The sequence below is a fragment of the Staurois parvus genome, unplaced genomic scaffold, assembly GCF_062004578.1.
Source record: "Staurois parvus isolate SC_StPar_1 unplaced genomic scaffold, SC_StPar_1.0 ptg000827l, whole genome shotgun sequence".
Lineage (NCBI taxonomy): Eukaryota > Metazoa > Chordata > Amphibia > Anura > Ranidae > Staurois > Staurois parvus.
This window is the reverse complement of record NW_028318623.1, coordinates 2,077,413-2,102,551: the sequence shown is the minus strand read 5'-3', so window position 1 is coordinate 2,102,551 and position 25,139 is coordinate 2,077,413. Positions and strand designations below refer to the sequence as shown.

General features: G+C 41.1%; 1 protein-coding gene and 1 long non-coding RNA gene across 2 annotated transcripts in view; one reads left to right on the top strand and one right to left on the bottom strand.

Annotated features, from left to right (window-relative positions):
* The first annotated feature begins 4,661 nt into the window (after window positions 1-4,661).
* LOC149443855 (uncharacterized) lies at window positions 4,662-25,080 on the top strand. Its single transcript, XR_016306602.1, has 2 exons — window positions 4,662-4,756; window positions 24,700-25,080. It is a non-coding gene; the product is annotated as an uncharacterized LOC149443855 (long non-coding RNA).
* Window positions 18,809-25,139, bottom strand: part of LOC149443854 (paired box protein Pax-6-like) — a 63,992-nt gene continuing 57,661 nt past the window's right edge. The window contains exons 6-7 of the mRNA XM_089655179.1: window positions 22,134-22,281; window positions 18,809-19,263 (exon numbers count right to left, since the gene is read on the bottom strand). Of these exons, the coding sequence (XP_089511305.1) occupies window positions 19,178-19,263; window positions 22,134-22,281 (234 nt within the window). The 3' untranslated portion in view covers window positions 18,809-19,177. The remainder of the gene's footprint in view (window positions 19,264-22,133; window positions 22,282-25,139) is intronic.

Below are 25,139 nucleotides of genomic sequence, written 5' to 3'. Positions count from 1 at the left end.
GCTTCAGAAAGTAACTTTTCCTCCCTTCCAAACCCTGACAGTTTTCTGTGAATGTAATGGGATTTTTGTTAAAATCTTATTTTGCGCCAATCTCGCCAGACAACTGAGCTGCTAGCACTCCAATGATGTGAAATCATCCAAATGATATGCATACAATAGCATTCCGCACTAATGACCATGAAAGTGCATCAAATATAACCTTTTAGCTAATAAAAATGCTTACAAAAAAAGTGAATAAATATCAAATAAATACTCAAATAAAATAAATATGAAAAAAAAATCAAATGTTTTTAAATTCACTCACTCTAAAAGTGAGTTGTGCAACATCAATTGTATAGAATACAAATAATCACAAAACTCTAACTGAATATATGAAAGTCCACACTAAAAAAATATTTAGGTGAATATATGAAAGTCCGCACTGAGAAAATATTTAGGTGAATATATGAAAGTCCACACTGAAACAAATATTTAGGTGAATATATGAAAATCGGGACTGAAAAAATATTTAGGTGAATATATGAAAGTCCACGCTGAAACAAATATTTAGGTGAATATATGAAAGTCCGCACTGAAACAAATATTTAGGTGAATATATGAAAATCCGCAGTGAAAAATATTTAGGTGAATGTATGAAAATCTGCACTGAAAAAATATTTAGGTGAATGTATGAAAATCAGCACTGAAAAGATATTTAGGTGAATATAAGAAAATCCTTCATCCCTGGCCATGCGGGATCTCCTGCATGGTAGGGGTTGGGGAAAGACATGGCGACCTACCCTGTAAAAATAATTGCTAATAGAATTCATGGAAAAAGTTGCTTATGAGTGACAGTCCATGCAATCGCCAAGGGTCGGATACGACTGACTGAATGGATAGATAGAGATATGAAAATCCTCACTGAAAAAATATTTAGGTGAATATAAGAATCTGTGATCCTTCAGTTAGTTTTGCGACTCTGAATACTGAAGATTCCAGGGTAACCATCCACACTCCACAATGGACACACTCATCTTCCAAGATGGACATTTCAGTTATAAAAGGTCTCATCACAACATCTTTCCTCAAGCTGGGAATAGCTCCTGAAGAATGTTAATCATCCCCAATACTCCCTTTTTGCACAATGCAAGGCACAGAGAAGGTCCACAGCTTCATCAACAAAACTCTGACCATTTCCAGGCAATTATTGAATGAGTCACCTTTCACACGTATGATTACATGAACATGAAACAAATCTCTAGATGGGTATACTCCTTCCTAGTTTCGGAGATAACACACTTTACGAAACTGGTATGGCATATACCAATCTAGAAATTTGTTTAATGTTCATGTAATCATACGTGTGAAAGGTGACTCATTCATTATTTGCCTAGCTGGGATCTCCATCGAAATTTGTTTACACCGAAGTGTGCGCACTAACTGAGGCCTGAGAAATATAGAAAGCATTAAACCGGATCCCAACATCCGCTGAAATTGCTGACGAAAAAAGTTGTGTCAACTGGAAGCACAAATTACGCTTATGACTTGATACATTAATGGAGGTCCTATCATTTTTCTAAAGAAAATATTATGAAACCTATCACAAGCTGGAACCCAACACAAGTTGTGGATTGTATGAAAGGACTTCATGCTACTATATATCCCCTGTGTTAAGAGGGCAAGAATTAAGGGTTAGTAGCTTCTACAGATGACAAACCAGGATCTGGAGAAGCTTGGACTTACAAGAAATTGCCATAAAGATCTCGTTCTTGAAGCTGTAGATCTTCTCTGTGCCTTCAACAAGCGTGGTCCCGTGATAGGTGGCCACCTGTGCAATAAGTCCATCCGTGACATTTCCTGGCTACTAAATATTCCACGCTCAACTGTTAGTGGGATTATAACAATGTGGAAGCAACTGGGAACAGCAACTCAGCCACCAAGTGGTAGGCCACGTAAAATGACAGAGCGGGGTCAGCGGGGTCATGCTGAAGCGCACAGTGTGCAGAAGTCACCAACTGTCTGCAGAATCAATAGCTAAAGACCTCCAAACTTGGTGTGGCCTTCAGATTATCACAACAGTGCATAGAGAGCTTCATGGAATGGGTTTCCATGGCCGAGCAGCTGCATCCAAGCCTTACATCACCAAGTGCAATGCAAAGCATCGGATGCCGTGGTCTAAAGCACAAAACCACTGGATGTTGGGTTGTTTTTCAGCGGTTGGGCTTGGCCCCCTAGTTCCAGTGAAGGGAGCTCTTAAGACACCAGCATACCAAGACATTTTGGACAATTTCATGCTCCCAACTTTGTGGGAAGAGTTTGGGGATGGCCCCTTCCTGTTCCAACATGACTGCGCACCATTGCACAAAGCAAGGCCCATAAAGACATGGATGAGCGAGTTTGGGGTGGAGGAACTTGACTGGCCTGCACAGAGTCCTGACCTCAACCTCATAGAACACCTTTGGGATGAATTAAAGTGGAGACTGCGAGCCAGGCCTTCACGTAAGACATCAGTGCCTGACCTCACAAATGTGCTTCTGGAAGAATGGTCAAACCTTCCCATAGACACCCTCCTAAACCTTGTGGACGGCCTTCCCAGAAGAGTTGAAGCTGTTATAGCTGCAAAGGGCGGGGCCAACTCAATATTGAACCCTACAGAATAAGACTGGGGGCTTTTAAAGTTCATGTGCGTGGAAATGCAGGCGGCCCAATACAATACTTCTGGCGCTATATATATATATATATTTATATATATATATATATATATATAGTGCTCAGCATAAATGAGTACATCCCTCTTGAAAAGTAAGATTTTAATCAATATTTCAATGAACACAAGACACTTTTCCAAAATTTTGACAAAACTGAGTTTCATAGAACATTTGTTTGGTTCATTACATGAAAGTAAGGTTAATAATATAACTTGGATTCCAAAATCTTCAGTTTTACTCATATTAACTAATGTAAAAATGAATACACTCCACAACAAAAACTACTACATTAGTAGTATTTTGTATGACCTCCATTATTTGTAAGAACGGCAACAAGTTGGCGACATATTGCAACATCGATCTTTTTCCATTCTTCAAGAACGACCTCTTTTAGAAGCTGGATGGAATGTGATGCTCAACTTGTCTCTTCAGAGTTCTCCATAGGTGTTGGATTGGGTTCAGATCATGAGACATACTTGGCCACGGAATCACTTTCTCCCTGTTCTTCTTCAGAAATGCAACAGTGGCCTTAGATGTGTGCTTTGGATCATTGTCACGTTGGAACGACAACCAAGGGAACGGAGTGATGGTTCATCTTTTCTTTCAATATAGAGCAGTAAATCTGTGAATTCTTGATAGCATCAATGAGATGCAGCTCCCCGACACCAGGAGCACTCATGCAGCCTCACAGGACACTGCTGCCAGCACCATGCTTTATGGTAGGCACCATGCATTTTTCTTTGTACGCCTCATCTTTGTGAAGCCACCAGTTCCAAGAACTGTACTCTGGAGTGATGAGACCAAGATACATGAGTCCCAGTAGTCTTCTTTTTTTCAGTATGGGCCCTGGCAAATTGTAGGCGGGCTTTTCTGTGTATGGGCTTTAGGAGAGGTTTCCTTCATGGAGAACACCCATGCATGCCATTCCTCTGCAGTGCACGCCATATTGTGTCACAGGAAACAATCACCCCAGTCTGGCTTTCTACTTCTTTAGCTAACTGCAGTGAACTTGCGTGGCGATCTTCTTCAACCCTTCTTATCAGAAGACGCTCCTTTCGAAGTGTTAACTTCTGTGGACAGCCTGGACGTCTCTGTGAGATGGCTGCACTTCCATCTTTTTTAAATTTTTGTATCACTTCTGCTACAGTATTCTGACTGATAAGTAAAGCTTTGCTGATCTCCTTGTAGCCTTCACCTTTCTTGTGTCAAGAAATTTTCTTTCTTAGGCCTCTCTTCCATGTGCTGCCGTTGCTGACAGCATGAAATGGGAGGTTTTTTTTTTTTAAATAACTTCTTTTTATAATCAACTGTCTGTTGGACACCTGTTTAATGAATAATTAGATGAATTCTTGTTAAATTTGCATTTTGTTGTCTAAAATGTTTAGTTTGTGCTCCTAAGACTTTCATTGGGGTGTATTCATTTTTGCAACATGGTCTTGAATGAATTTGTTAGGGAAAACTTTGTGTGCAAATGAACAAATCTTGAACAATCAATGGCTCACATTTGTGGGTGTATTTTGTACTATAGTGTCCCATAGAAAATGTTCCTTCTGAAAGGAAAGGTTTTATGACTTATCTGTTGGGGTGTACTCAGGGGCGGACTGACCATTTGGAAACTCAGGCACTGCCCGAGGGCTGGGGTCAGTAGGTGGCCCCATGAGATGCCCCTTGTACCTTTTTCATAGGTTTTTTTGAGCTTGGGCAAGGACACAGGGGCCCCATGATCCCCTATTGCCCGGGGGCCCCATGAGTTGTCACTATGCCCCTGGGTGTACTCGTGATGTTCGATGATCTGGGTGACACATTCACTGTGCAATCATTACTTGCTCATATACTGTACGTGGATGCAATGTTTGAATCCTTTGCAATTGCAAACCTACGAACTGTCGCCATCATGCTAACGTGTGCCCTTGTCAACCGGACTTAATGTTATCTTGCTAATAATTTACGCAAACCTTTTTTATTTTTTTACAGCACGAGTTGTAATATAGTGTTGAAAGGGGACACTGTTACATAGGCTCCATATACACAGGACACTTCTGAACGATGGAAACTGACTGCTGGAAAACGTAAGTTAAAAATTGTCTGTTTAGTCGCGTTTGCATACCGCGTTTATGAGCGTTTGCGTTTAGAAGCGTTTTTTTAAAGATAACCTCAGGAGACCTTCCAAAATGCCCAGAATGCACTGAAAACAATAAAAAATTAACAATTTCAGACACTTTGAGAGAAATAGAGAGAGCAGAAGCAGAGAGAGCAGTATTTGTTGAGATTAGCTGTCTTTTTTTTTTTCTTTTTTTTTGTGGTGTTTGGATGTGTTCCGTCTCATTTCTGTGCAGAAATGATTGCAGCAGTGTCTAACATATTATTTTATTTCATGCGAAACCTCAAAATATGGTGTACTGGGTCCATTTGAGTACTGGGAAAACGCTTTGGATGCATTTTTCATGATGAAAAAAGGCTCTGGACAGCATCTGGAAATGGAAGAGTTAAAAAAAAAAACAACTTTCAAATGCTTATAAACGCGGTTAGCCAAGTTTAGCCGCGTTTACAAGCGTTTGAAGTGCTGAAAAAATCTACTCCTGAACGCAAGTTTGGAGCATTCAAAAAAACAACTGTAAACTCAACTGCCTGTAAATGACACAGTGCACATGTACACATAGGAAAACATTAGGGAGAGTTCAGGGGCTGCTGAAAAAAACTCAGAAAAGCTCCTAAACGTGAGTTTATCAGCTGCAGTGTACATGAGCCCTAAAAGTTGCACTGATGTGATATAATTTTTATTCAGAAGGCTTTTTTTTAAACATATTTTTTTTATTTTTAGTTAAATATATGGGGATGCTTACATTACATAAAGGCTGCTTTGGGAAAAATTAAAGAAACATGCATTTTTTTTTCTATTTTTTTCAATATTTATTTTTAATAAAAATCAAGAAAAAATGTATATAAATCCAGATTTTCTACCAAACTAAAGCCCTGTAGGTCCTGAAAAACCCTCCAATGTATAATATAATATGCTGGACTACAAACCTTAAGAGTATAATGTGTAGAAACAAGGCATTGACCAAAATGAACAAATGCTATTGGACTTTAGAGAGAAGTTAAAGCGGAGCTCCACTCACCTATCAAAAAATAAAAGTCAGCAGCTACAAAAACTGTAGCTGCTGATTTTTAAAAAATAGCCACTTACCTGTCCCTCGATCTTGTGGTGTGTCCCCTGCAGCCCATTTCACCGGCCATCCTGGATTCCAGGAGGCCGGTATCTTCAGTGTGGGCACCCGGCTGTGACAGCTTGCGGCTTCACAGCCGGGTACCCACTGCGCATGCGCGAGTAGCACTGCGCTTCCTGAATGGTCCTGTAGTCTTCTGGGACCTGTCACGTGTCCCAAAAGACTACAAGAAGGGAGGGATGGATGATACCTTCCGTTTCCGATCACCTAGTCCTAGGCCAGAGGTAGGCAACCTGTGGCTCTCTAGCTGCTGTGAAACTACATTTCCCATGAGGCATTGCAAAATTACAAAACTGAAAGTTACAGCTATGACTTGCAGAGGCATGATGGAACTTGTAGTCCTGCAACAGCTGGAGAGCCGCAGGTTGCCTACTCCTGGCCTAGGCGATTGGACCGGAAATGGACGTGGGTACCTGTCAAATTCGGGTACCCGCTCCCCCCCACCCCCCAAAGGTGCCAATCCTTAATGGGGAGCGGGGGAGCAGTCCTAAAAGCGTAAGTTCCCCTTTTGGGTGGAGCTCCACTGTAGCCTCCCTGGCGGTATTCCCGAGTGTAGCTCGGGGTAAAGTTTCAGTACCACAAGTGGTAACCCCGAGCTACACTCGGGCTGACTATGCGGCGCTGCTCCGGGATCTGTTCTTCTCTTACCTTGTCCTGCGCTCCCGTGATGTCCCTCCTGCAGTGTCCCCGGCAATGTCCTCCGGCGGATGCCGGCATCTGTCAGCTGGGTTCTGTTCCCTGCGAGCGTCGGGACGTACGGGGGATGGAAGCGGTGGGAAATTTGAAAATGACAAAGTGACATTCACTAAATTCACTAAAATCACATAGTATAACATTCCTGTATCAAACCACTTCACATACATTTTGTCCCGAGTGCTTTGTCTGGCGCCCTGCCTGCATTTTTACTGTTCTTTCTGTCTGGAAACTGAGAAACATCCATGGCGTCCAAAAAGCGTCCCTTTATGTCAAAAGCGGTTTTAGACCGGCTAGAGAACAACGATAGTAAATCAGAACCACTTGCAGAATTGAGTGATAATGATTCGTGGGGGAAATTTGTCATCAGACACTGAAAAAGATGTAATGTGATGTGCGAACTTGGCGCTATATTTCAAATTTCAGTGTTTTTGGTTTGATTATATTATTGAATTAAATTTATTATTATTATTTTTTATGATTATTAAATTCTAATTTATGATTTTGTGTTTCAAATTGTAACATACCCGGGATGTTTACTAGACTCTTGTTCAGACAGATTTCAGTGAGTTATTCCTAAGAAGTACAGGCCTACAATAAAAAAAAAATACATATTTCCATGCAAAAAAATGTACCGCTTTGAGCTCAGAAATACTGACATAATCAGGCCGCTAGGGAGGTTAAGGGAGAGACCATAATTGCACTGAGTGGTTGAGAGCTCCCTCTATTGGCTAATCTGCAAATCTCAATGTTTAATTCTAGAAAAATATGTAAGAAGCTGAAAAAAATGTGTAATATCGAAAATGATGTAAAGCTCATAATTACTGAAAATATGCAATGATAGAGCTTGAATCTTAAAGAGCAAAAAGAACTGAACTCCTTTTCATGCTAAAAGTTTGGGTCTGCCTATTGAATCATGTTCAACACCCTATAAAATGTGGTTAAGCCACAGGAAATAAACATTACAGATAGAGAGAAAAAAAGTTTAATAAGGATCTGAGCACAGTACAGTGCGGGCAGGTCATGCTATACAGTAATGCACAGCAAAGAGGAACATGCCAAGCAAGACACAGAACAGGGTGTGTGCAGCAACAGGCAAAAAACATCATATAAAACGAAGCAGCAAGTTCTGAATGTATCAGATAAATCCACAGAAAAGCGTTCATAAGATTTTGGTTTCTTTACAGGTCATTAATTACCAAGTGTGGTCCCCAATACACAACTGAACACAAGACTTTCCTATTACATAATAATATACAGATGTACATACAATTATATGAGCTGATGCTTTCCTTCAATGGAACAATAGCTAGCAATGCTGTCACTTTCAATGGGGGTTCTAGAACAATCCGAAGAAGGTAGAGTTATAGCTTAAAGCGACAACTGTGATCTGATTTTGTTTGCTGTCTACTATTTAGCTATTTGGTTGCTATCTATTTTATTTGTTTTATTTTTAGGTTTTTTTTTTTTCTAATTTTATAGATTCCTTTTCTTGGTGTAGGAATAAATCATGATCACATGTACCATGAAAAAATACAAATTTGGCCTATAAGGATTTCAAGTTGGGATGCTTTGCATTGTACTTTGTTGTCCACTTACACATCTGTTTACTGATTATTATACGATGTTCAAAAAAAGCTAAATGTTTACAAAAACCCCCCCCAAAAAACAAGAAAATGCAGATAGAGCCACGGTTCCTCATTCTGGCATAGCTGTAATACATTAGGCTAATCCCTTTTTTAAAAAATTGCCTTGTTCCTCGTAGTTCAATGTTCTAAAGCAGGGGTCTCCAAACTATTGCCCTCCAGCTGCTGAAATACTACAAGTCCCATCATGCCTCTACCACTGGAAGTCTTGCCTGTGGCTGTCAGTTGTGCAAGGCCTCATGGGACTTGCAGTTCCTCAACACCTGGACAGCCATAGTTTGGAGACCTCATGTTCTAAAGGTTTGCCTTTATCTGGCCCTAGGGACACTATTCCTTCCACTAATACAAGGCACTAGTCCTTCCACTGATAGCAAAGATGGTGCACTATTCCTCCCACTGACACCAATGATGGGGCACTATTCCTCCCACTGACACCAATGATGGGACACTATTCCTCCCACTAATACCAATGATGGGGCACTATTCCTCCCACTGATACCAATGATGGGGCACTATTCCTCCCACTGATACCAATGATGGGGCACTATTCCTCCCACTGACACCAATGATGGGGTACTATTCCTCCCACTAATACCAATGATGGGGCACTATTCCTCCCACTGATACCAATGATGGGACACTATTCCTCCCACTAATACCAATGATGGGGCACTATTCCTCCCACTGATACCAATGATGGGGCACTATTCCTCCCACTGATACCAATGATGGGGCACTATTCCTCCCACTGACACCAATGATGGGACACTATTCCTCCCACTAATACCAATGATGGGGCACTATTCCTCCCACTGATACCAATGATGGGGCACTATTCCTCCCACTGACACCAATGATGGGGCACTATTCCTCCCACTGACACCAATGATGGGGCACTATTCCTCCCACTGATACCAATGATGGGGCACTATTCCTCCCACTGATACCAATGATGTAGCACTATTCCTCCCACTGATAGCAAAGATGGGCACTATTCCTCTCACTGACATCAACAATGCGGCACTATTCTTGCCACTGACACCAGAGACCGGGAACAAATGCTCCTACTGATACCAATGGGGCACTATTCCTCCCACTGACACCAACAATGCGGCACTATTCTTGCCACTGACAACAGAGACCGGGAAAAGATTGTCCCACTGATAGCAAAGATGGGCACTATTCCTCTCACTGACATCAACAATGGGGCACTATTCTTGCCACTGACACCAGAGACCGGGAACAAATTCTCCTACTGATACCAATGATGGGACACTGTTCCTCCCATTGACACCAACAATGGGGCACTATTCCTGCCACTGACACCAGACATGGGGAAATAATTCTCCCACTGACACCAATGATGGGGCACTGTTCCTGCCATTGACACCAACAATGGGGCACTATTCTTGCCACTGACACCAGAAACTGGGAACAAATTCTCCCACTGACACCAATGATGGGGAACTGTTCCTCCCATTGACACCAACAATGGGGCACTATTGCTGCCACTGATACCAGAGATGGGGAACTAATTCTCCCACTGACACCAATGATGGGGCACTGTTCCCCCCCAATGACAACAACGGTATCATTTTTTTTTTTACTCCCACTGACCACCAAGTGTATGGTATTGTTTACTCCCACAAATGCCAGGGCGTTGTCTACTCCAACTGGCCACAGTCCAGCCCCCCTAATATTTGAAGGGCAATAAACTGGCCCTTTGTTTCAAAAATTTGGATACCCCTATTCTAAGGCCAGGTACGCCCATTCCCATAAACTTCAAGATCCATGCCACCTCCCACACAAAGATAGAGGGAACATTACATAGTATACCATTATGTCATGTGAAGCTGCAGGTTTGCCCAAGAGCACATGTGGCAGCTTCCTAAAATCCATTTGCAGAAGACTTCAAAAAACATGAAGACTTTTTCCACTTCTAAAAGAACTTTTCAATTTGTCCAACTTTCTGGATAAGTTTACAGCCCGTTGCCTGGCTTCCCTTATTTGATCTATGGTACACTGTTGTGTTTTAACACAAATGTAATGCGCTAAAGTTCCCCATAAAATAAAAATGGTGACTGTCCCATCTCTGCCCTGCAGTGCAGCTTTCGAAAAATATGAAATTAATTTTGTTTCCCTACATTTTAGTGCATTGGAAGGTCCATAGATGTCAATGGCATGTATTTGGATGTGTTGGCAATAAGTATTAAATCTTGGTCAATGGCTGTTAACTCTATCCACTCCAAATCCTAAATTCAAAAAAGCATTGGACACATTTCAACTCCCCTCAATATCACATGTCAACACACAAATGTAACATGTTTGACTTACGGCAATTACCTGCCTTAAGAGCCAAAAAATGCACCTAAATACACAGATTAAACTAGGCCTAAAAGGTTTTTCTACAGCTGACACTATTAGTGCATTTGAGAGAATTTCTGTCTGCATTGAGTTCCTGCTGAACTGGCAGAGATTCGAACCATGTATGGACAGGCTGAATGTACCCAAGTTGATCGATCAACTTTGGTACAACCAGCCTGTTGGATTTTACACCTAATTATGGCTCCATAGGAGGGATTCCCCCATCAACACTGACTGTTTTGATGGGGGAATCTGAGCAATTTTCTCTCCTGCATCTACAGGTTGCAGGAAAGAAAATTATTAGTCTATGGCCAGCTTTAGTAACCAATCATATTTTTGCCTTGTTGACCCATGCAACCAGAGTAAAAGACAAATTTGTTTTGTTGTTAAAGACAACAGAGGAAGGAAGAGACAATTGTCAATGGCAGTCTAACAAATGAAGTCTTTTAACAGAAAAGTCTGGTGATTCAAAAGGAGCTTCATGCAGCCAGACCTTCTACAGAAATGTACTCCTTGGAGTGGTTGAGAGGGTTCTCCTGTGCCTTTGAACCCTGGTTGAGAGGGTTCTCCTGTGTTTTAGAACCCTGGTTGAGAGGGATCTCCTGTGTCTTAGAACCCTGGTTGAGAGGGTTCTCCTGTGTCTTAGAACCCTGGTTGAGAGGGTTCTCCTGTGTCTTAGAACCCTGGTTGAGAGGGTTCTCCTGTGTCTTAGAACCCTGGTTGAGAGGGTTCTCCTGTGTCTTAGAACCCTGGTTGAGAGAAGTTCTCCTGTGTCTTTGAACCCTGGTTGAGAGGGTTCTCCTGTGTCTTTGAACCCTGGTTGAGAGGGTTCTCCTAGGTCTTTAAACCCTGGTTGAGAGGGTTCTCCTAGGTCTTTGAACCCTGGTTGAGAGGGTTCTCCTAGGTCTTTGAACCCTGGTTGAGAGGGTTCTCCTGTGTCTTTGAACCCTGGTTGAGAAGGGCTAGAGGTTAAGAGGTTGCTAAGGGTTCCATGGGCAACAAGAATTTTTCTGCCTTTCAGATAAGTTCCGAAAGACACTAATGAACTTTCTAGCTATCTGTAAGGAGGGTATTCTTCCCAATGACCACAAATGTAAGGAGCCTTCTTGCAACTGACCATTACGTTAATTTATCATGAGCTGTATATGACTTATTAGCAGGGTTTCTCTGAGACCGGAAAGTAATTTTCAAGGGTTCCTCCATGTTAAAAAATTGACAATAGCTGCTCTAGTGGACTCTATGGACTATATGGGGAACACTCTTCTGTTGGTGATGGCTCAGCTGAAAAAAAACAGGTTAATCTTTAACATCCAGTTAGGCTTGGGGGAGATTGACCCCCCCCCCCATGTTTCAGAGCAGCAAAAAAAAGAACAGCACAATGGTAATCTGCCCCTAGTGAACTCAAAATTGAGATACAGGCTTTGTGTGGAGTTTCTATTCACATTTTCATTAATATATGCATCAAAATGTTGCTCAGTTATTGTTCCATCATATATCCCTTTTTATCAACAGGTTTGTTTACAGCATGCATTTCAGTGTACAATAAACTGGTTGAAAAAAAAAGAAAATGATTTACATATTTGTGATGCAAGTCCAGGATATAAATTAAATGCTGTGAAATTATTCTTAAAGTGCAGATGTTGAAAGTCGTCCCTAGAAAAGTGTGCCATCCATTGACAAGTTCGGTGTTTGCTTATGGACAGTGCCTGGATTATGTGGTGTTTGTAGGGTGGGCAACTAAACATTTCCACAGTTCTACATCTTGAAAGTGTCAAGAAGCAGTCTTCATGTGTCCTTGTAAAGGTGACTTGGTGACTGTACAGTAGTCCTTATCTACAACTGGACCAAGACTGGTTTCCAATAACGTTATTTTTCTAACACATGTATCCTCAGTATTTCCAGAATCATTTAATTATAGAAGCATTTTCAGTCCCAAAGGAGTATTCACTGACCACTGAAAGAATGAAACCAATACTTGCAGTGCAAAGTTTGAAGGCATGGACTAAATAACTATGATCACTGGCCACTGTATTACGTATACCTGTTCAATTGCTTGGTAACACAAATTGCAAATCAGCCAACCACATGGCAACAACCCAACGCATTTAGGCATCTAGACGACTTGCTGAAGTTCAAACCGAGTATCAGAATGGGGAAGAAAGGGGATTTAAGTGACTTTGAATGTGGCATGGTTGTTGGTGCCAGACAGGCTGGTCTGAATATTTCAAAAACTGCTGATCTACTGGGATTTTCACACACAACCATCTCTAGGGTTCGGTCCAAAAAAAAGAGAAATTATCCAGTGAGTGGCAGTTGTGTGGATGAAAATGCCTTGTTGAGGTTAGAGGAGAATGAGCAGACTGGTTGCTGATCTACTGGGATTTTCACACACAACCATCTCTAGGGTTTGGTCCAAAAAAAAAAGAAAATATCCAGTGAATGGCAGTTGTGTGGATGAAAATGCCTTTGTTGAGGTTAGAGGAGAATGAGCAGACTGGTTGCTGATCTACTGGGATTTTCACACACAACCATCTCTAGGGTTTGGTTCGAAAAAAAGAGAAAATATCCAGTGAATGGCAGTTGTGTGGATGAAAATGCCTTGTTGAGGTTAGAGGAGAATGAGCAGACGGGTTGCTGATCTATTGGGATTTTCACACACAACCATCTCTAGGGTTTGGTCTGAAAAAAAGAGAAAATATCCAGTGAATGGCAGTTGTGTGGATGAAAATGCCTTGTTGAGGTTAGAGGAGAATGAGCAGACTGGTTGCTGATCTACTGGGATTTTCACACACAACCATCTCTAGGGTTTGGTTCGAAAAAAAGAGAAAATATCCAGTGAATGGCAGTTGTGTGGATGAAAATGCCTTGTTGAGGTCAGAGGAGAATGGGCAAACTGGTTGCTGAGACATTCAGATGGTAGGGTCAGAAATTGGTGTAAACAACATGAAAGCATGGATCCATCCTTCCTTGTGTCAACGGTTCAGGCTGGTGTGGGGGAGATTTTCTTGGCACTAGCAAGGTGTAATTAATAAAGTGGCCGATGCGTGTATAAAGCTGGGACATACTGCTGGAGATGACAGTTTGACAGGTCACCTTTTTTCACGTGTGTCCCAAGCAGGGGCGGACTGACAACTCATGGGGCCCCCGGGCAATAGGGGATCATGGGGCCCCTGTGTCCTTGCCCAAACTCAAAAAAGCCTATGAAAAAGGTACCAGGGGCATCTCATGGGGCCTCCTACTGACCTCAGGCCCTCGGGCAGTGCCCGAGTTTCCAAATGGTCAGTCCGCCCCTGGTCCCAAGCATACATGTCTATAAAAGCAGTTTGACAGAGCAATGAAATCCGCGTACAAAGCAGCATTAAAAATATGTTCAGTAATATCTTACAAACGTTACCTCCACACAGACAGTGGGCATTTAGCAAATGAGTCATAGTGTAACCCCCAAAGTGTAGGACATGCACCACTGGAGGTATACACACTCTTTTCAGGAATTATCTGGCCAATCACAACTATATTTGCCCATTTCATTTGCAGATTCTACTACCTGCATAGTAGCACTGACCAATAAATGTGCTTTACTGCTCTTTCTCAAAATTCAAGCCTCTCAGTGCAATTCTATGGGTCACGATTGACCATTTCAGAACAGCAGCTCTTTGTAGGGCGCTTTGCAGTCATTAGAGCTGAACTCCAGGCAAATCCCTAAGTTTTTCCTATCTAATTACTTATGTCTTCACATATTATGTTTTATGCACATTTATTGATAGCGCTGCACTATTACTTTGTTTTGTACTGGAAATAACCATCAGGTTTCTTTGCTGGTGGCACTCACCCTGTCTCCTATTAAAGTGTAATTCCTGATATTTTTTTTTTTTTGCGGTTTGTACAGTGTGAGGAAAGGCCTCTCTCTCAGGTTTCAATTTCTGTTCTGGTCTCCGATGAAGATGATTTCTGCTCACTCCCTGTTCCAGGGACGGTGGTCAATGTGGCAGGAAGCAGAAGGGAAATCTCTCTAACACAGAAACAAAAAAGCAACAAAAAAATGTTTTTGTTTTTTTTTGTGAAATAGGAAAGAGTTTGAACCTCTTCCAGGTATCTTGTAGTCTATTGAAGATTATCCGTGTACACCTTTCCCCAGTGACAGTGGTCATAATGCAGACAGGATTAAAAAAAGCTAAGGACAATAAGTGAATAAAAGTGTTATACCTACAGTTTTAGAGCCTGAAAACATTTACCCCGGTTTGCATCTATGTGGGCATGCGGACCGCGGTTTGCACGGGCATGAGAGCCCATTCATTTGAATGGACTCCTGTGCCCGTGACACGCAGGGAAGAAGTCCCTGCACTTCTTTGGAAAACGCAGCCCGCACGGGAACCTCGGTTCCCAGTACATTTGCGGTTTCCAGTGCAGGCGACGTGCTATTAGAACTAATAGCACCCGCACGCGGGTCCGCAATTTTCTGTGCGGGTGGTGCGGCTGCACGGATTTTCGTGCAGATCCGCAGCAGCACCACCCACGCAGATGTGAACCTAGGGTAAACGAAAAACCCTGGTACTATTTGCATCCAAACTGGCCACAGTAATCAATTACAATGCAATGTAGAAAACGCAACCCTTTCGATGACTCCTGTAAAGGATCCTCATGGCTAAAACATAATAATTCAAAAGGAAGGAATTGTGTTTGACCATTCCTCTTGAGAAATGAAACCTCTGCTGTCACTAACCTACAGAAGCCTTCCAAGACTTTATATGTCAATCATAGTAATGCAATAGGGGCAGGCACAAAGAAAACATGGCTCTCAATGATTACCAATGATCTTGAAACAGGTGTCCAGTTTACGCGATCGGGTTCTTCACATATAATTCGCGTGTGATTTGCAGAGGAATGCTGTGCGGTTCCTGTGCGTATCACATGCGTTATACCGCACCGCATATATGTGAACCCAGGCTCAGGAAATCAACCCCATTGCATTCCATGGACAGCAATGTAACTGATCTAGCTTCACTTTTTTTTTTTTTTATTACAGGTATTTATACAGCACCCACAATTTATGGAGAGCTGTACATACTGCACCTTTATATCAGTCCCTGTGCTCAAGGAGTTTACAGTCTAAGGCCCCGTCTATCCTATGCATATACACATACACACTAGGACTAAGGCTAGGTTCCCACCTATGCAGGTTGCGTTTGAGCCCATTCTGCATTGCATTTTGCATTTTTGCATCTGCGTTTTTATGCGTTGTGTTTTTTATTTCCATTTTTTTTTCTTGTTGCTAGGCAGACATAAAACACATAAAAATGCAGCAAAAATGCACTACATGCTTTTCTGCAGCAGTTTCATTGAAGTCTATAGAACCTAAAATGCTACTTTTTGCGTTCAAAGTCCCTGACCCTTTCCAAAAAAACGCACTGGGTGAAAACGCGAAGATGTGAACCTGTCCCATAGGAAATCATGTTAAATGGACTGTATTGCGTTTCTGCAAAACGCTGCAGAAAATGCTTAAGTGTGAACCTAGCATCATTTAGACGTTGTAAGCTCCCAGGATCAGGCCCTCCTAACCCTCTTGTATTGAATTTGTATTGTTGCTGTATTGTCTCCCGTTATATTGTAAAGCGCTGAGCAAACTGTTGGTGCTATATAAATCCTGTATAATAATATAAATAACGAATGACCTATGTGCCACCTGATCCATTATTAGAACCAAGTTGCTGCCCCCACCTATCTAGGTTCCCTACCACCTAACCTAAATTTAAAATACAAATATGTTGTGGCACCATATTTGTATTTAAATTTGTTAGGTGGTTGGGTTCTTTGCATAGTAGCTATCTTCAGAGACTAAGAAAAAAATGTAATAGGACACATTTTAGAATTCTACGAAGCTCTGTCACTAGAAACCATATAAAATGGCTAAGTTTACACCAGAATTCTTCTTTAACCACATCTGGCCTTTGACTACGGAGGCGTTCTGTAGAATAGATCCTGACACAGCAATTCTATGATACTATATAGCACAGTTTCTAAAATGTTTAAAAAGGGGAAAGAAGGAGGAACTGAAAGAACATGAGCACATTGCAAAACTACTGCCCATTGATGCCGACAGACTTAATGCAAAATAGATGGTAAAACACCTTCAAAGACGGTTATAGCAAAAGAAGTAAAGGGAAGAGGTTGCCAGAGAGACATATTGGAATTGTGGGGCTTCAGAGGTAAATATAGTTTTATATATACATAAATTCCTAAAAATTCCGAGCAAAGTCGTACATATGAGTTTACCTCTTCAAAAATTTTAAAAGTTCAAAAGAAGAAACTATCAAGCACAATATAACATCTCATTGGGGACACTTAAAGTGTATCCAAAGCCATTTTTTTTTTTGGAAACCGTGGACAAGGGTTAGAATGCTACCATTGTCACTGGGATTATATGTGAAGGAATATCCCAAATTTTCTCACCAGAACAGGAACATTTGTTCTAATTACCACTATCTAAAAAAAAGATTTTCTTTATTTTAGATAGATTTCCTCTAACCTCCTATTGTATCTTACAGACCAATATGATGTAAAATCTTATTATTTATCACTTGTCTCTCTTTTTTCTGTTATTGTTTGTGTTTTATAAATGCAAAATAAATAAACACCTTTAAAAAAAAAAAAAAAATATGATGTAAAATCTATACATGTGTATTTTGTTTCGTAAGGAATCTATATCTAAAATTTGGTTTTCGGAAATTCAGATGTATGTGGATTTTGGAATGGACATGTCAACGAATCAAAAAAAAAGTATAACAAAATAATGAATGCATTTGTTTCATTCGGATGATGTCAAATGATGCAATAATAATTTGGAGCCCATGGGGAAATTAATTAAATTTTCATATTTGTTCCATAATTCAGATAAATTTGTGATTTAAATTGAATTTGTAATTGTCACAGTCAGTCCAGTTCCACAGTCTAATGCAATTCTTAGGTTTGAAAAATTTGGGACCACCGAATTTTGCATTATGTATTCCATGGAGTTTGAAAATATTGAATCCTTTCGAATAGTTTTCAATATAAGAATATCGAATCCACTCAAACTATACAGCAATCTTACAAAATAACTGCAAAAGTTTTCGAATCCATCCGGACCAACAAATATACAAAACGAATGCCAAAGATATAAAACTAATTCTGAAAATGAATAAGTTCAACATAATGAATATGAGGAAACAAAATTCTTCAATAAATGAATGCATCCGAAATGAAACTAAACAAACATTTCCGGCAAGCACATGTCTAGTAAAATCTTTCCGATGAGACAAAAACAGCAAAAAGTCACTTGACAGAGCTGTTAACCATTACCAATTTTAAAAAAATGGCTTTAGATTTACTTTAATGAAGATTAATAGAAGGTTCAAAATACTTACCTTTCCTGAAGTAAATGCTGCCCCAGGTTTTCTTCGGTGTATTCCCCGTGTCTGAAAGCCTCAGAACTTGACTACATGATCATTACTGAATGGGGGGGGATCACAGTTTTAAATGGTTGATCCTTTCCTTCAATCCAAGTGGCTAGGACCTGAGACATGTGGCAAGTGCTGGTGAAAACCTGGGGCAGCATTTTCTTCAGGAAAAATAAGTATTCAAGTCTATTACTTTTTATACAACTCAAAACTGTTAATGTAGCTTTATGCTAACTTAATTTTAGGACCAATGATCTTGCAGTGCGAAAGAGATGGGGAAGGTGTAGAAGCACAGTTCCCAATGTCCTTGATTCTGCAACACAGTCCTACCACGCTGTAGCTTCTCCTGCACCTCCCATGTCTTAATGTCCCACCAGGCAGCACCCAAGTAGCTAGAGCGGATGTCAAGTAAAGTGCACCCCTGTCTATTCCTGTCCCATCACAGTGTCCTCTCAATTCTGAAAATGATGACAACTATGCAGACGGGATTCTCCATACATTCTTATGGACAATCTACAAGGAGCCAGATAACTTGGAAATGTGATAAGTATTCTTGAGCATTTCCGTGTTGCCTTCATTGTGATGGATTCCCAATAGCAATTTATGTAGCATTCACTTGCAACGGTGCAACGAGAAGTTCAGATGAAAAGCTGAGTGGCTTCTGGTATGTTTGGAAGGTGATCTCTCCACCCATGTCACTGTAAAGATCTGGTTTTTAAATTGGACCCTGCTCCCACTCCATTCAAAGCTGAAAAAACTTGAGTAAAGTTTTTATTTTCTTTTGATAAGCAACAATAGTATTTGTTTTAACGACAGGACAGTTGATATTCAAGCATGATGAACTTAAGTAACTTTGAAGAAACTGATTTATACACTTGGAAAGTCTGTTCCCTTTTATATTAAGAAAGTTCTTGCTGAGGTCTGGTGACATGAGGTTGTATTGTTAGTATTTTCTCTTGTATTGAACTAAGAAAGTTTTTAGGATTGATGTATAGGTTTGTTGATGGATGGCTGAATTCTCCTGTTGATCGAACACTAAGATCCATTGGGTCAAATCAGAGATATTTCCAGTGTGCATGGCAATATGGTGGCTATCTCCAGTCTTATCAACAAAGGTCCCATGTCTTTCACTGGAGTCTAGGCCAGTACTGGCTGAGATCTGGGTCTCCTCCGGGTACTTGTACAGGAACAGAAACTCCTGGAGAGATCAGACCTGAAGAAAGAACAATATTTGAAGATAAATTGACACATGACCAAGGTAAATAACCATTTATGCTCTTATCTTGTGGTGCCCACTCTTTAAGCCTCTGATTAAAAGCGATACTCAGGGCCAACTGACAGTGTCTTTGCAAAGGGGCTACTGGCTTTATGGCCGGTTTTATATTAATAACAATAGTAACAATTCTCATGTTTACTGGCCAATCAAGACAATAGACAACACTGGCAGTGTTGCAAAATGGCGGTGCTCTATTCTTTTCAGCACAAGCCTACCAGTCAGATCTGACTAACAGAAAGCAATGCACTTTATATAGCTGAGATGTCATTTCAGGTGTTGTTGATCAGGGAGGAGCTTTGGAAGGGCTGATGCCCTTTTGTAAATGTTATTTGCATGTCTTTCTTATCACTTGTTATCAGCCAATCAGAATAATTATTCAGATAGTGAAGTCATAAGTTCATACCCTTGTTCATATCCTAGGTTCATATCTTTGCCCAATCAGGGCAAAGTGGAAGCCTCTGTATACTGAGGCTCTCCTCAACCCACTTACCTTGCCATCACTGCCCGACCATGCCTTCTGCTTCCTCCTCTAGCCAAAATACCCATTTCTTACAGTTATGGTGGCATATGGGACCTCCTCTAATGTGACAGGGAAGTACATGTGACATTGTCCAGTAGCCAGTTGCTATGTAGAATCCTGTCAAACACCCAAACTCCAAGTCATCACTCCCTCTAGCATTGACCACTGGGGGATTTTAGTACTGGCTATGGCAAAGGAAGGAGCTGTGGAGGAGCAGCTTCAAGGTGAGTATCAATGGTTTGGATGGCCTCTTTGTGCACTGCCCTGAACTGACAAGGTGACAGCATTTTTTAATAATGTGAACTCAATATAGTTTTAAAGACACCCATTCGCCGATCAGTAATTTTAACAAAAAACTTCTCATAACATAATACGCACTTGACTTTATTTTTTGCTTGTTATTTACCTGTAAAAGTCTCATAGTTACATAGTCAGTCTGGCTGAAAAAAAGACAAAAGTCCATCCAGTTCAACCATAAACAAAAACTTTATAATTGTACACCCACAGTTGATCCAGAGGATCTCCATTGTGTAGACATCGACAAGCTCTGATGCAGCTGCTGGGTGTCACTATCTTGGATGTGATATCATCAACCCCACCAGACTAAGAGTTGTACCTCAAGTAACATTCTATACTATTCTCCTTTCTTCCTCCCCCAAAAGTTACATTAAGGGTTATGTAAGGAAATGAGGGGAGGAAAGGAGATGTTTGAGCCAGCATGGAGAGTAAATGAGGGGAGGAAAAGAGATGTTTGAGCCAGCATGGAGAGTAAATGAGGGGAGGAATGGAGATGTTTGAGCCAGCTTGGAGAATAAATGAGGGGAGGAATGGAGATGTTTGAGCCAGCATGGAGAGTAAATGAGGGGAGGAATGGAGATGTTTGAGCCAGCGTGGAGAGTAAATGAGGGGAGGAATGGAGATGTTTGCGTCAGCATGGAGAGTAAATGAGGGGAGGAATAAAAATGTTTGCGCCAGCATGGAGAGTAAATGAGGGGAGGAATAAAAATGTTTGCGCCAGCATGGAGAGTAAATGAGGGGAGGAATGGAGATGTTTGAACCAGCATGGAGAGTAAATGAGGGGAGGAATGGAGATGTTTGCGCCAGCATGGAGAGTAAATGAGGGGAGGAATGTAGATGTTTGAACCAACGTGGAGAGTAAATGAGGGGAGGAATGGAGATGTTTGCGCCAGCATGGAGAGTAAATGAGGGAAGGAATGGAGATGTTTGAACTAGCATGGAGAGTAAATGAGGGGAGGAATGGAGATGTTTGAGCCAGCATGGAGAATAAATGAGGGGAGGAAAGGAGATGTTTGAGCCAGCATGGAGAGTAAATAGGCACTCCAAAAAGAGGAGAGGGCTATGTCCTGCAAGGTGGGAGGGCGGTGCTAAGGAATTGACTCTCCTGGAGCAGTCATACTTTCCAGTAAGCTCAATGGCAGTTTACAAGTGTGTAAAAACTAAGTTATGGAGACTAAGAATGCTACGCATAAACATTTAAAATTCTTGCTTTTTCTGTGCTTCAAGTGCTTTTTTTTTTTTAAGTGCTGATTCACACATGTGCGGTGCGGACTGAAGCTCAGGTTTCACAGCTAATTGATACAGTAGTTGTTCAGTGGTTCAGGTCAGGTTTAGATCAGGTTCAGGTCAGGTTTAGATCAGGTTCAGGTCAGGTCTAGATCAGGCTCAGGTCAGGTTTAGATCAGGCTCAGGTCAGGTTTAGATCAGGTTCAGATCAGGACTTTTTTTTATTTATTACATAACTGATGACCTGTGCGGTTTAGAAATGGTTCCCACAGAAGTCAATAGCCTGCAATCCGCATCTGAACCGGACTGCACTGCTCAGAAATTGGACAGGACTCTTTTTCAATCGGCACTGAATCTGCACTGCCAGTGCATGGATGTATGTGAACAGGCACCATAGAAAGCATTGTTATTTCACGCAGATTGGATGCAGTTTAAAACGCATCCACTCTGATATATGTGACCCAGTACTTAAGCTGGTGACAGGGTCTCTTTAAGCCTCATCCAAAAGTGCATCTCTGGGCCTGTCTAACCACATCTATTAATTCATCAGTAAGCCAAACCCCCTTACAGGTACAAAATTGGGGCTATTCCCCCAATTGCACAGGCTACATGCACCATATAACCTAATCTATAGCACGTTGACCTTTTGTTGATGATAAATTCAACATGTTGTAAGTAAGGTATTTTACAACAAAGAGTTCCGAAGATTTGAATATGTCAGTTGCTTCTGCTGATCCTTGAGAGGTATTTCAAAGAATTTTACCTGTAGATCCTCCAGCGCTGGATCCCAGGTTCTGGTTATTCATGTGCGTCTGAAGCTGAGGAGGTGTATAGGCATCATAACTGCGGACACTCACTGAGGGACTTGGTGGTATCATGCAGGAATAGGATGAGGTCTGGCTTGCCACTGGCTGGAATTATATAGAAATAATGTGGACAGGGTTAAGGTAGCTGCAGTAAAACAAAATGTAAAACAGTGTAGAAAAGTTATACAAACTGGAGGGAGCGATGCAACTGGATTCCAGTTGCCTTTTTCTAGTACCAATCAGAAAACTAAAACTAATATCTGAGCTGACAAGTTCCAATTTTTGCCTAAGGGCCCTTTCACACTGGTGCCTTCCGCTCTGATCAGCAAGGGACCTGTGAGTTGATCCCCTGCTGATCAGAGCAGAGCGGGCGGATGACAGGTCGGTGTACACTCTGGAGTAAACCAGCTGCCTCTGATTTAGTCTGCCCAAATGGAAGAGGATGCAGTTCTCCTCCATATTTTTTTTAGTGGGCTTGTTTGGACCTGGAGGTAGGTAGGTCTGTTCATACCCGCTGGACCGTTTCAATCAGTTCCACCTGAAAGGCAAACCTGATCAGATCACCCATATGAAAGGGTGCTTAATGTTTTTTGTATTTTTTTCTGCACATTCTGAGAATTTATAATCCTCCATGTTGGTGGACACAGAGGCCATATACTGACAAATATAACCTTCTAAATCAATGGTTCTCAACCTTAGGAAGATCAGGGCAGGGGCAGACTGACAACTCATGGGGCCCCCGGGCAATAGGGGTTCATGGGGCCCCTGTGTCCTTACCCAAACTCAAAAAAGCCTATGAAAAAGGTACGAGGGGCATCTCATGGGGCCCCCTACTAACCCCGGGCCCTCGGGCATTGCCCGAGTTTCCAAATGGTCAGTCTGGACCAGGGTGTAATTAACTTGTTCCAAAACCTTCCATGCTCCAGCTTGACCATAAGTGACAGGTAGATCCTAATCAACCTGTTGCTGACTTTCATGCTAAATTTTCTCTACTCTATCCATAACAAACAAAAAAATTGAGCTATAGGTACAGTGCGCTTTAAATCCATGATATAGTATAAGAAACTATAGGGTTGATCTAATAATACAAAATTGCAGTTGTATCCCACAGCAACCAATCCATTTCTTGTTTAATTCTTCCCCAAAAATAAACTGTGAAATCTGATTGGTTTCTATTAGTTACAACTCCAGTGCTCTGCATATTTTTAGCTCTCATTTTTATGTAACATTAGGTTCCTTGAGCAGATATTGTGACTCATCACATGAATGCGCACATCAATGAATATGGATGTAAAAGTTCAACAAGCAATTTCAAACTGGGTATCATTGAAAGAAGAGTGATCACTGAGGCATCACTGGGCCTGGCAAACAGACACTGTAAGTTTTTAGGATGAGGGCAGTGTGCAGGTCCAAGGGCAGTGCATAAATATCCAAAGCTGGCCACCTCTAGGGCCGCACAAACACAATGGGGATGATTTACTAAAACTGAAGAGTGCAATATCTGGTGCAGCTCTGCATAGAAAACCAATCAGCTTCCAGTTTTTTTGTCAGAGCTTAATTGAACAAGCTGAAGTTAAAAGCTGATTGGCTCCCATGCACAGCTGCACCAGATTTTGCACTCTCCAGTTTTAGTAAATCAATCCCAATATCTCAACAGTAGATTGCACACTTTCGTGCCAACCAACCATGTGTGCTGCAGTTCAGGTGAACCTGGTGGCCACAGGAGGCTTCACTATATTTTTGGAGAAGCTGGTCAACAACCTCTTCTTCCCACTCTAGCACTCTACCCCGGATGAGACTCCTGCCTACAAATGGAGCTCCGCTGATATGCCCCAGGCTCAGATTTTCGCAGGCATCAACAGTATACACTCCAAGATTTCCTGTGACATCAGTATCCGTGGTGTTCTGTAATCCTCTAGCCAGCTCAGGTTGCTGCTCTGTACTAGTAGTGATGTTGGAGACTGGTTGCATCACTTTGCTGGGACTGTAAGGTGCCCAGGGCAGCAAAAGCTGACCAGAAGGACCCACACATCTCTACTCCCTACTACAGGCGTTGGCATGAGTGTCAAACCGTAGCCTTCAACAGCTATAGTCTAGCTGTCAAAGCAGAGATGAAACCTGAGCTAGGTGGAAGGAAGGCTATGACCTGGTACCAGGGTGGATAAAAATCAATATTTTAAAAAAAAAAATCAAAAAATTCGAATTTTTTTTATTTAAATCGGATTTCTCTTATTTAAATCGGATTTTTCTTATTTAAATCGGATTTTTTTTATTTAAATCAGATTTATTTTTTAAAAAAATGCTTTTTGAGGAAAATATATTACCATCCAAAAGTTATTCCATCATGAAATAAAGATTAGTTTTTTAATTATGTAGAATAAGGCTGTATATGTTTATTTTTTTGGTAAATAAATTCCATGAATCCATTCACAATGTCATGCTCTTCCAGAGGTTTTTGTAAGATTATTGGGCAGTTTCTCTGCCTACAAGATATTATCACAGATGTTTGGTTTACTTTTGCAGTTCTCAAAACTGAATTTGACTCAGCGGAGATCACATGCCTCTTCTTCACAGCAAAAATGTTATAACATGAACAGAGTTAAGAAAAAGACCTTCATCCTAACTTCTACAAACCTATGAATACAGAATCAACCCCTTCAGTGCTAAGTTTCAAGAAGTTCAGTGAATAGAATAGAAACAATATTTTTCTGATTGTTTGGAGTGGAATAGATCTGCACAAGTGAAACTAAGTGTGAGGAGGAAGGGGCTGACAGTCTAAGTTTCTTAAAATATATAGATTTTGTTTAGCCAAATTAGTTAACAAACATGGATGTTTAAGCAAATAACATATGCTGGAATGTTATTGTTTCAGATGAATAAATCTATTTAAATTGTTATTATTAAGGTAATGATTATTTTTCTCCTTCCTAAGTATAACAGAAAAGTTGTCCAAATATGAATGA